A 12,051-nucleotide genomic window follows, 5' to 3' on the forward strand; every position below is an offset into this window, starting at 1 on the left:
TTTTTCTAATTAACACACGAAAGAAACCCAAAAAGAAAAACTAAACCAATCTAACCAACCGAAATGCAAATTAAAATCACCAGAATTGAACCAAAAAGAAGAGCGAAAGCTCGCAAGACACATCTGAAATCCATATTTGAAATGTGAATAGCTTCTAATTTAGACTAATATTTATTGCTTTACTTTTGATTCTTTGCTCTCGCTAATCTCTCTGCATGCCACTCGCTACTCGCTTTGCCTCACAGCTACTCGCTTCGCGCTGATTGCTCGCTTAAGTGTCCTCAATCCTTGGCGACGACTTCATTTGCTTGCTACCCCTCATCATCATCACAAACACACCCCCACACACGCTCACAAATACACCCATAGACACTCATTCACACGTACGTGTTTTGATTGCATGTGCATAATGTTTGGTTTGTAGTGTAACTCGTTCGTATCTCGTATGTATATATGTACAATCGGTTGTTATATAGACTAATGCCCCTATTTACACCTACGAAGTAGTAACAAGCGTATAGTGTACAGATCAGTTTGAAATACTCAAAATCACGCGTTCTCAGACCGTCAGGGGTTTGGTTGGTAACTGGCTCATGCATGCATTCGCCGCCACCAGAAACTCGACGGGTCCTAAAAAGGTATCTTAGCAGGAGAACAGTTAGTAAAATTAAGTAGAATTCCTTCTCTGCCATAACTCCACACATATGCACATAACATATAAGCTTAGACATGCTAAAGAAAACCGTCAAAATCTAGGCTCAAACGTATCAAGCCATCGACAAAATTAACCGCTTCCGTTTTCAATCCGACCCGTTTCCGGTTCGTTCTCTTCAGAAAGCATAAAATAAAACACGAAGAGCACAACGAACCGGAAACCACGATCGGAATAGCCAACGTAGTGGCAAAACCTAAATCTGAACTTGAAACGGCACACGCATTTATCTTTACCTTTATAATTACACACATATGTATTCGAGTATTCAACTATATAACGCTTTACCTCTACTCTCTGCTAGCAATTAATTAAAATTTATCCAATTCAGGAAGTTCCTAGTGCTAAATTAGAGCATTCAAGCATTACTATCTACCGTGTTTTATTTTAAAAATCTCCCTCTATCCTGTCCTCCTGAAGTCCGCTCTCCCTGTTCCCTCTGCCACTGAACTTGTCGCCCCGCAAGGGAGTCGATTCAAGTGACAATCTACCATGTATCTTCACCCCTTAACTTGCACTTTTATTTTCATACTTCCTGAACAAACCACAAAAGCAATATAAATATAAATATCAATATCAATACCAATACCAATACCAATACCAAAACCAATAAATAAGCCTTAACCAGTTCAAATTGATAAGACCCCACAGCCCTATCAACCACGCCAGTCCGACCGCTCTAATGCCCTTCTTTTTTATCTCCTGTGCAGGACCGCACAGCATCACCCGCTCCGCAGCTACCTCGCCCACCAGTTCTACCTCATCGCCACCCTCGCCGCCCACAGCCCTGATCTCGCCGACCAGTTCGCTGAAGGGGAGTCTGGCCGCCGCCGTCTACAGCCTACACAGTCACGCCCACGGCCATGTCCTTGGGCACGCCACCTCGCCGCCGCGTCCTGGCAGCGTGGGCAGCAGTGTGGGCAGCAATCTCTGCACCTCCACCTCCATGGGTTGTGGTGTCAACTCTGGCAACAACAGTGGCAACAACAACGGTAACAACGCGAACAACAACAGCAACAACGGCAACGCCACTAACAACAACAACAACAGCAGCAGCAGCAGCACGAGTCCTGGCAGCCAGGCGACGGCAGCAGGAGGAACCGTGACCCAAGCGGGCACGCCTCCGCTACCGCTCCGCATGCCACCGCCCACCAGCGGCGGCATAAACGAGCCGCAGGAGTGCCCCTACTGCCGGAGGACCTTCTCGTGCTACTACTCGCTGAAGCGGCACTTCCAGGACAAGCACGAGCAGTCGGACACGCTGTATGTGTGCGAGTTTTGCCACCGGCGGTATCGCACCAAGAACTCGCTGACCACGCACAAGAGCCTGCAGCATCGCGGCTCTAGCGGCATGCTGAAGCGGCTGCTTAAGACGACCGCCATCAAGCACGGACTGGTGGGCCACGGACATGGGCACGGACATGTCCATCACCCGCATGCGCACCACCACGCCCTGTCCCATCCGCGCACTAGTCTGTATGACTTCACCAGCGAGCTGGGACAGCCGCCACCGGGCATCCAATAGGAGCTAAGTTGGAACGCCATCTTTTAGAGAACGAAGGAGAGCTGGTCAGTCAGCCAGTCAGTCCATCCATCGGTTGGATGACCAGTGAGAAGCAGCAGCCAAGACCAGCTACAAATACTTTGCCCATTGTTTTCGCACTGGACCGACGATCCCCCATCGCTCATCGCTCAACGCCCATCCGCCAGGAGGGGGGATCTAGATCTCCAGCGTGAACTAGGTCTTAGCTAATTAATGATTAAGCATATTAGGCATATTTTGGCGTCAACTGTTTTATTACTCTTATCCCTATGTTAGGTAATTATTACGATTATTTTTTTGTGTATCCTTAACTCTATTCGTACTATTAATTATTTGTGCTGCTCTCACCTACTTAGTAGTTGAAGCACCTTCGCTGCTTCATGTGCAATACCTCAAGAATCGTGTAAATAATTTCGATAAATCTTAAATACCTCTGGAAGCTGCTGCACGAGCAGGCCAATACCACACACATACTTACATGCATGCATACATATAAAACACACAATACAAACAGCGTGAAGTTGCGTTTAAAGAATACTTATTAGATTTAGACTTATGTTACCATTAATGACAACAACAAATGGGAAGAGAACGAAGGACTAGAACACACTCACACACACACAAACACTCACACAACCATAACCACAACCAAAAGCACACACACACACGCGCGCACATGCTGGGGGTCGTGACACGAGGGCGGGAGCGGTTGGAGCAATAACGGTACATATCATGCAACTGCAATTGCAAATGAATCTGAATCTGCAGCCAAAACTTAATTTAAAACTAAAGAGAAACTAAAGCTGCATCCGAAATAGCAACCGAATCTTAAGTAGAATCTAAGCCACCTGTCGGGCGCTACCGGTACTCAGCCGCCGCCCCCGCACTTCCAGCATAAATATATGTTGTTGTCGTTGTTTTCGTTACAAACAAACACACACACACACACATAGGCCAGAAACAACAAACAATCATACAATGTACACTCAACGGTTTTTTTTTTTAATAGTTTTATGCGCATTAAACTTATTTTATTTGCCAACTGCTGCGCCTAACGTGCGTTCTCTAAAGAGTCGGATTCCAGTAAGAAAAGATAAAGGTCCTACGGATCGGCGGCAGATTAGATTGTATAAGATGTGTGTATTTTTTTTTTTTTTCGAGGGAGCCGTAATTGTAAATGTAGCTCATATATATAAGACTAGAGTAAGCTTAATTCAAATCTAATGTTTAAAGTCGGCGGGGCACGGAGAAGACAAACGTGCAGAAGCGAAACACAAGAGACAAACAAAATCAACCAACAAACAAAAGAAAAACGTTATCAGGGATAAAATATCAAGTATGCAGTAGGAAAGTAATTTTTTCTACTTATTCACGAATACGACGAATAAAGTAACAGAAATTAAAATCACTTTTTTATATACACATACATATACACACGCGAGCGTATAAACGATAAATGTGCATATGCGTATGCGCAAGCTAAGCGAAACAACTAAACTAATGTCTATGTATACATGTATATACTTTACACCATTTACCATATACAATTTATAAGCCGATATGCCGATGATATACACATATACAATGTTAGTTTGGTGTATAGAAGACAGATGAGCTGTAAACGTTTTTGCAAATCAAGAAAATAACGTATTTAACAAAACCGCAAAGTAACTCAGTGATTTTTACCAGCGAAGTACAAATGTTCTGAAATTAAATTAACTAACAAGTAATAAGCGCCGACGAGCAGATCAGCAAATCGAAGTAGCTAGCGACGGGAGTATTCAGAGCAGAATCATAAAGGGAATAGGGCCGCAGTTAGCACTGCCCCAAAATAGTGTCTGATCATGTTGCATGCAACCAGGAGGGGCAGGCAAACATGCAACAACCACCAAGCCCAGACTGGAAGTGAAAAAAAAAAAAACAAAAAGAAAAAGAAAAACACCCACTAGGATCTGTGTTAAGAAAATGTTTAAGTCAAAAGTACGAAGAATGTGTATCAATTCAATGTCTCAGGAATTTCTTAAAATTTAACCAATTTACACCTTATACTATAGAACACATTGCAGGAACGTCTGGAAAGACAGACAGCTAACAACAAACTCTTCCAAACCAACACACCTCCAATGGTGCTGCATATCATCATCTCATCATCAAGTGCGAGTTTTCCGAATTCTTGTCAAAAAAAAAAAAATAAAATAAATAAATAAACAAGTAATAATAAAAAATAGTTATAGGGGCACTAACACGTACCGATTGCAGTAAAGCAGTAGGAATAGTAACTGTCGTAGGAGAGTAATTAGTATTCTTTGTGCCATGCTACCCTGAATCAATAGCCCCACGAACGGGGATTGGAAGCCTAGCAGGCAGTCTAATAACGAACTAGGCATTGGTGACCAGCGATCACTGGTCAGCATGAGGTTTCCTTATCAGCGTACAAGCAAAGATCCATCCAGATTAAGCTACATAATGCACTCATACATATGCAAATGGCACATATGCAACATGTGTCACATATGGGGCATATTGGTAGGCACGTTCTCAGCTTATCGGAGCATGAGTTCAAGGGCAGTCCGCTCCGTAGATCCGACATAGGCTTAATTAATTTATTCAACCTCACAGCTACAGATAACAGATACCAGATACATAAGGTTGGGGAGGTTAGAAGGGAGGTGAGGATAGGTGGAGTCGAAGGGAACGGATAAGCTGTGTGGCACTTTTGCTTTCCCAAGTTGAGGATTCTAGGAGTCCCATTTGCATTATAGCTTAGAATTAATTACGTTCCGCTTACACTTACTTTACACTATTTATGATATTTTTTTTTTTTCTAATTTTAGAACCTAATTTTAGATGTTTTTTATACTTTATTACGCTGAACTTGGACGGAATTACAGTTTATGCTAGTATTTAGTTGGTTACACTTTGTAAGACATACTCCATTTATTAACTTCTTTTAATGTAACGAATACGAAATGAAAAGCAGAGACAGAAACAAAAATGAAAACGAAAAATAATGCAAATGCAAAACAAACTGTGATCTTACAAGTTTTTGAAATGTGAAATTTTTAATTCTCCTTGTACGAAATTCCATTTTGGCTGTTTATATTTTTAATTATGTTATTACAAACGAGGCAGACTAAAGCTGCCTGGCAAAATTTATGTTTAGAACCTCAACGAAACTGTGAATGCGAACTTTTGTATTATTTTTTGTGCGCCTTTTTTATACACGTATTGTTTATGTATCCAATTGAACCTATTCAAAATTTTACTTTTTGGCATGTGTTACACAATAAACAAATCATTTTAAGCAAAACAACCACAAACTATATTTTCCTTAACCCCCAAAACGCAACGCACTACCCCAGATACATACACTTTATTTGTTATCTATTAATTAAATCCTTTGTTCGACACCTCGACCTCCTAAAATCGTTACATCGTCAGATCGGGAAAACTCAGGAAATCTTACCAATGCTCAGGGAACCACAACCACTACACTTAAGAGACTCCTCCATCGACTCTACATATATGTATAATGTTCTTTTTACTACACTGAACAAAAAACCAGCCAGAGAAGAAATGAAATGAACCAAAACCAGAAGCAGGAGCAGAAGCAGAAGAATTTCTTTCGCAAGGATTTAGCATGGCCAAAAAACACTGATGAAAGAGACGCATATACATACATATTGGTACCATTAATAAGAGGATTATGAATCAGATTAATGTAGTTTATAGCTCTAACGTTCGTTTAAAGATATTCTTAGAAATAGAAACGTATATGTATACCCCATATTTGACGCACTTTCCCCACCCGAAGGCAAGATGCGCATAACTTCAAATGCCAAATGATTCGGACACCAGAAATTCTATCTAAATATCTATTTATCTGTTGTTATCTGTCACTCTCCCATGCGCAAGTACCTTGTACATGTATGTGTGAGCAAAATTTGAATTTGAATATTAAATTAAAATTGAATAATCGAAGAAAGCGTGAAATTAATTAAAAGGATGAACAAAATGCAACGCATATCACAAAAACATTCAGTACGATAAGAAAGGGAAAATTATTACAAATTAGAACACAAAACTTAAATCGCAAAATTAGATAATTGAAAATTATTAGTCGAAATTATTAATTATATTATACACAATACATGTGCGTACATATTATTCTATATGTGTACAGGCATACATTTGGATATGTTCATACTCGTATGCCCAAAGCCAAATACATTTCGGAACTACGCTGTTTATTAATTTAACTTTTCGGTATTTAAAACAAAAAATCTGTGATTCACTACAAAATTTAAATTTTAAAAATTATTGTATAGCGCCAAATAAGCGATAACGATGTTTAAGCTTAACCACAAGCTAACCAAAGCAAAGCAAAAAGAGAATAACGAACTTTTTGGATTTTATCTAATAGCCAAATACGATACGATGTATATGCGGTTGCATTTTTCCAAACTTTCGGCTATACATACATACATACATACTCACATGCATATTTTACTGAGCATCGGCGCACTCTCGGATGCCCAAGTGACCGAGAGAGATTCCGATCCCAATTCGGATGCAGATCGAGATGCAGATATAGATACACTTGACACGCTTGATACACGCTGACATGTCCTTCACCGATACAAATCAGAGCACAATATATGCAGATAAGTTGTACTCGATGGAAACCTGAAAGAACATTAAAAGTAAAAATAATATTACTATAACTATTTTTTTTTTTTTTGTAGGATTTACTAGAAATAATATATATATGTAATTTCGAACACTTTTAAAGTCCGAATTTATTGACAAAACAAAATTAGGAAAGAAAGCAGATGAATAATTATCATAAAGTCAGCAAAGAATTACACGTTAGTAAATAAAAAAAAGGCACAAATAACAAGAAACTCATTTCATGCATACAAACATACATGTATACAAACTAATTGTACATTTTCTATTACTAACCCTAATGAAAATCAAACCTCATCCCCTGTCAGCATTATTCACGCAACGCAAAACGGGGATGCAGTGAAGATCGAAAACGCATAAAATATATAAATCGAGTCAGAGAGGTGTAAAAGATGTTTATCATGACGGATTGCATTCTGCATGCTCAAGTGCACTGGCACAGTTTAAATGTGGGCACACGTTTAACGACGGCAGGAAAGCACGCATCCAACATAAATATATATAAATAAAATAATTACATGTATACAAGGAAAACACTAATTATTAATAAAAACCAAAACAAAAAAGGTTACTTGATTGCTTTGTGGGCGTGGGAGGCGAATTGGGGTGATTTTAGCATGGCAAAACAGGAATTCGATGCACACAAGAAAGTAACGAATGCTAATTCAAATTCCGATAACGATAACAAGCTCCTACCCGTGCTTGCCGATAATTCTCTTGGCGACTGGCTATCGATACTGCTAGTGCCATCACTTCTCAGATTGGGGCGTTTTGGTAGAACTAATTGTAAACAGCGGAGGAAAAGGCAGCAGAATGGACACGTCTATGCCTAACCAGCCCAAGTTCCTGCCCCGCATTGAGCATAATTCCTCGGGCGCTACCGCCAACTCCTACGTGGCCACCGCCTCCGGCAATCCCTTCGAAACGGACGATGAGGATGAAATCTTCAGCAGGCACAAGATGGTGCTCCGGGTGCCCAGCAACTGCACCGGCGACCTGATGCACCTGGCCGTCTCGCGGAATTGGCTCGTCTGCCTGTTGGGCACGCCGGAGCGGACAACTCTGCTGCGCTTCTTCCTGCCTCGCGCGATTCCACCGGGAGGTATGTTCGGGAGGTTTGCTCTTGACTTGCTGTAGCTCCTTCTACTTCTCCTGTCCTTGCAGAAGCGGTGCTGGAAAAGTACCTCTCTGGCTCCGGCTATAAAATAACACGCATGTTCCTGGACCCCACGGGCCATCACATCATTATCGCACTGGTGCCAAAGTCCGCTACCGCTGGTGTCTCTCCGGACTTTCTGTACATCCACTGCCTCGAGTCGCCCCAGGCGCAACAGCTGAAGGTGCGGCGCATCGAGAAGTTCAAGGACCACGAGATAACGGCCGTCGCTTTCAATCCGTACCACGGCAACGAGTCCTCCACGGGGCCCATCCTGCTTGGCACAAGTCGGGGCCTCATATTCGAGACCGAGCTGAATCCCGCAGCCGACGGTCATGTCCAGCGCAAGCAGCTTTATGACCTGGGTCTGGGCCGTCCCAAGTACCCAATCACGGGCCTCAAGCTGCTGCGGGTGCCCAACAGCAGTCGGTACATAATCGTGGTCACCAGTCCCGAGTGCATCTACACATTCCAGGAGACGCTTAAGGCAGAGGAGCGCTCGCTGCAGGCAATATTCGCGGGCTACGTGAGCGGAGTGCAGGAGCCGCACTGCGAGGAGCGCAAGACTGATCTGACTTTCTCGCAGCTCCGCTTTTTCGCTCCGCCGAACAGCAAGTATCCGAAGCAGTGGGCGTGGCTGTGTGGCGAGGGCATCCGTGTGGGCGAGGTGAGTGGCTGCTTTTATTGTACGTCGTCTTTCGCTAACAGTTTTGCGATCTAGCTATCCATCGAGGCAAACAGTGCCGCCACCCTGATAGGAAACACTCTAATAAACCTGGACTTCGAGAAGACAATGCATCTGTCGTACGGCGAGCGGCGTCTCAACACTCCCAAAGCGTTCGTGCTGACCGAGTACCACGCCGTGCTGCTGTACGCGGATCATGTGCGGGCCATCTGCCTGCTGAACCAAGAGCAGGTCTACCAGGAAGCATTCGACGAGGCCCGAGTGGGCAAACCGCTTAGCATCGAACGGGACGAGCTTACCGGCTCAATATACGTTTATACCGTGAAAACCGTGTTTAACCTCAGGGTGACGCGAGAGGAGCGAAACGTGTGGCGCATTTACCTCGACAAGGGTCAGTACGAGCTAGCAACGGCACACGCAGCCGAGGATCCTGAACACCTTCAGCTTGTGCTCTGCCAGCGGGCGGATGCCGCATTCGCGGACGGATCCTATCAGGTGGCAGCCGATTATTACGCTGAGACGGACAAGTCCTTTGAAGAGGTGTGCTTGAAGTTCATGGTGCTGCCGGACAAGCGACCGATTATCAACTACGTTAAGAAACGCCTTAGCCGAGTGACCACTAAGCCAATGGAAACCGATGAGCTGGACGAGGACAAAATGAACATCATCAAGGCGTTGGTCATCTGGCTAATTGACCTCTACCTCATCCAGATCAACATGCCCGACAAGGACGAGGAGTGGCGCAGCTCGTGGCAGACGGAGTACGACGAGTTCATGATGGAGGCCCATGTTCTGTCATGCACGCGTCAAAATCGCGAAACTGTACGGCAGCTGATAGCCGAGCACGCTGACCCGCGCAACATGGCTCAATTCGCCATCGCCATTGGCGACTATGATGAAGTGGTGGCGCAACAGCTTAAGGCCGAGTGTTATGCCGAGGCACTGCAAACGCTGATTAACCAAAGGAATCCAGAACTGTTCTACAAGTACGCGCCTGAACTGATAACTAGGCTGCCAAAGCCCACGGTTGACGCCCTAATGGCCCAGGGATCTCGACTGGAGGTGGAGAAGCTGGTCCCCACGCTCATAATCATGGAAAATCGCGAGCAGCGGGAACAGACCCAACGATACCTTGAGTTCGCCATTTACAAACTAAACACGACCAATGACGCCATCCACAATTTTTTGCTGCATTTGTACGCGGAGCACGAGCCCAAGCTGCTGATGAAGTACCTCGAGATCCAGGGCCGCGACGAGAGCCTCGTCCACTATGATATATATTACGCCCACAAAGTGTGCACCGACTTGGACGTGAAGGAAGCTCGCGTGTTTCTCGAATGCATGCTGCGCAAGTGGATCTCTGCAGTGGATCTGGCCCTCACGTTCGACATGAAGCTGGCCAAGGAAACCGCCTCCAGGCCGTCGGACAGCAAGATCCGGCGGAAGCTCTGGCTTCGCATAGGTTTGTTGACTCAGAGCTCTGCCCTCGTATCGTTCATTTATCGGCCCTTGTCTGCTTGCAGCTTATCACGACATAAAGGGAACCAACGACGTCAAAAAGGCATTGAATCTTTTGAAGGAGTGCGATCTCTTACGCATCGAGGACCTACTGCCCTTCTTTGCAGACTTTGAAAAAATCGACAACTTCAAGGAGGCAATCTGTGATGCTCTGAGGGTATGCGCAATCCAAAATAAATATAGGTTATTCCATTACCATTCGGTTCCATTGCTCGGCAGGATTACAATCAGCGCATCCAGGAGCTGCAGCGTGAAATGGCCGAGACTACGGAGCAAACCGATCGCGTCACCGCCGAGTTGCAGCAATTGCGCCAGCACAGCCTCACCGTTGAGTCTCAGGATACTTGCGAAATTTGCGAGATGATGCTGCTGGTTAAGCCCTTTTTCATCTTCATCTGCGGCCACAAGTTCCACAGCGATTGCCTGGAGAAGCACGTTGTGCCCTTGCTCACCAAGGAGCAATGTCGGCGCCTCGGCACTCTAAAGCAGCAACTGGAGGCGGAGGTGCAAACGCAGGCGCAACCGCAGTCAGGTGCCCTGAGCAAACAGCAGGCGATGGAGCTGCAGCGGAAGAGGGCGGCACTGAAAACCGAGATCGAGGATATTCTTGCTGCGGATTGCCTATTCTGCGGGCTGCTAATCAGCACCATCGACCAGCCGTTCGTTGACGACTGGGAGCAGGTGAATGTCGAGTGGGAGTAGTTCGCTACCACCGTCGTTCAGACCCAAATATTTATGTACATATAAAGTATTTATTATTATAAATAAACCTACACTGATCACAAAGGTTTCGACTGAGATAGCCGTCCAAATTCTACAGTTACCTGGCCATCGCCCACTTGCCCGCAGAGCAGGTCAGTCCACAATCTGCATGCGCAACTCGTTGGTCACGAATGACATGACAGTGTTAAGCACAGCCTGCTGAATGGAGGCGTTCTGGACAATCAGCGGCAGCAGCATCACCACGTCGGTGGGATGTATGTCGGCCACGGCCATGGTTACGTGCTGCACCAGCTGCTCTCGCTGTGCGTCCGTCAGGTCGTTTAGGATGACTTCGCCCAGCGGACGGAATGTGCCTGTTCGGGAGGAGGGAAGTGGAAATGTAGTGAGACTGAGTACGGGAGTTCTCCTCCGCTTACCGCTTGTCATCTTGTAGGCGGCGATTCCGCCGGCGGCCCCGCCAACCGCCAGCCCAACGGGGCCCAGGAGCATGCCACCCGCAAAGGAGCAGGCGGCGCAGATTGCCGCTCCCTTGCCGGACTGCTTGACGGCGACGCGGACGTTGCGCTCGTCCGCTACGATGGCTATCGCCTCCATCAACTCGCGCGTATCTATGGGCATATTTAGGCTACGTGGAGTTGGCCCGAATTTCGCAACGCTATGCTAGTATTTCCTGTTTAGACTTTGTTCCGTGCGGCAGTATGACGTTTCCGATTACGCCACCCGTTCCGTTTGTATCCTGCCTTTTAGTGTTGGTCTTGAATTCTCCAACTTGCTACTCGACAACATAAACAATTTCACGGAATCCGCTTGAAGGGAACTATTAAAAAGCTTATATTTGACTTAAAAAACAGCAACTTGATTAAACTTGTGAGCGCCAGATTCAGAGATGCGCAAACGGCGGTCACAATCGACGTTTATATCGATATATGGCCTTAACCCTTATGTGTTAACCCATTCCTGTTATGGGTCATACATTAAATTTCTTATATTAATCCTATAGGTTATTACTGTCCTGTTGCTAAGTT

At 45.1% G+C, this 12,051-nt stretch overlaps 4 protein-coding genes across 6 annotated transcripts in view; 2 read left to right on the top strand and 2 right to left on the bottom strand.

The window, feature by feature from the left end:
* Nucleotides 1-7,504, top strand: part of br (broad) — an 89,738-nt gene extending 82,234 nt beyond the window's left edge. For 2 of the 3 annotated variants that reach the window (NM_001201596.3, NM_166894.4), the window contains one exon: nt 1,423-7,504. Coding sequence is in view for 2 of the 3 variants with exons in the window: in NM_166894.4 (NP_726750.1) it covers nt 1,423-2,237 (815 nt within the window). In the remaining variant the exon portion in view is untranslated. The remainder of the gene's footprint in view (nt 1-1,422) is intronic. The other variant, NM_001414056.1, reaches the window with a different exon arrangement.
* Mur2B (Mucin related 2B) overlaps nt 1-11,423 on the bottom strand; it is a 145,235-nt gene extending 133,812 nt beyond the window's left edge. The window contains exons 1-2 of the mRNA NM_001297860.1: nt 11,128-11,423; nt 6,753-6,941 (exon numbers count right to left, since the gene is read on the bottom strand). The gene's annotated coding sequence lies outside the window, so the exon portion shown is untranslated. The remainder of the gene's footprint in view (nt 1-6,752; nt 6,942-11,127) is intronic.
* Nucleotides 7,687-11,086, top strand: dor (deep orange). Its single transcript, NM_057938.5, has 5 exons — nt 7,687-8,046; nt 8,109-8,767; nt 8,822-10,247; nt 10,309-10,460; nt 10,523-11,086. Exons 1-5 carry the CDS (start codon nt 7,758-7,760, stop codon nt 11,003-11,005), a joined length of 3,009 nt encoding a protein of 1,002 aa, NP_477286.2. The 5' UTR covers nt 7,687-7,757; the 3' UTR covers nt 11,006-11,086.
* Nucleotides 11,041-11,932, bottom strand: CG3740 (uncharacterized protein). The gene is made up of 2 exons (NM_130576.4): nt 11,443-11,932; nt 11,041-11,379 (listed from the first exon to the last, which is right to left on the bottom strand). Exons 1-2 carry the CDS (start codon nt 11,642-11,644, stop codon nt 11,159-11,161), a joined length of 423 nt encoding a protein of 140 aa, NP_569932.1. The 5' UTR covers nt 11,645-11,932; the 3' UTR covers nt 11,041-11,158.
* Between the last annotated feature and the right edge of the window lie 119 nt (nt 11,933-12,051).

This window comes from Drosophila melanogaster, chromosome X (assembly GCF_000001215.4).
Source record: "Drosophila melanogaster chromosome X".
Lineage (NCBI taxonomy): Eukaryota > Metazoa > Arthropoda > Insecta > Diptera > Drosophilidae > Drosophila > Drosophila melanogaster.

What these genes read in the sequence shown, in the direction of transcription:
- dor (NM_057938.5), top strand. Translation starts at nt 7,758, where the DNA reads ATGGACACGTCTATGCCTAACCAGCCCAAGTTCCTGCCCCGCATTGAG. An exon ending in TCGCGCGATTCCACCGGGAG is followed by an intron (nt 8,047 to 8,108) that starts GTATGTTCGGGA and finishes CTGTCCTTGCAG; the next exon opens with AAGCGGTGCTGGAAAAGTAC. An exon ending in AGGGCATCCGTGTGGGCGAG is followed by an intron (nt 8,768 to 8,821) that starts GTGAGTGGCTGC and finishes TTTGCGATCTAG; the next exon opens with CTATCCATCGAGGCAAACAG.
- CG3740 (NM_130576.4), bottom strand. Translation starts at nt 11,644, where the DNA reads ATGCCCATAGATACGCGCGAGTTGATGGAGGCGATAGCCATCGTAGCG. An exon ending in CGCCTACAAGATGACAAGCG is followed by an intron (nt 11,380 to 11,442) that starts GTAAGCGGAGGA and finishes CCTCCCGAACAG; the next exon opens with GCACATTCCGTCCGCTGGGC.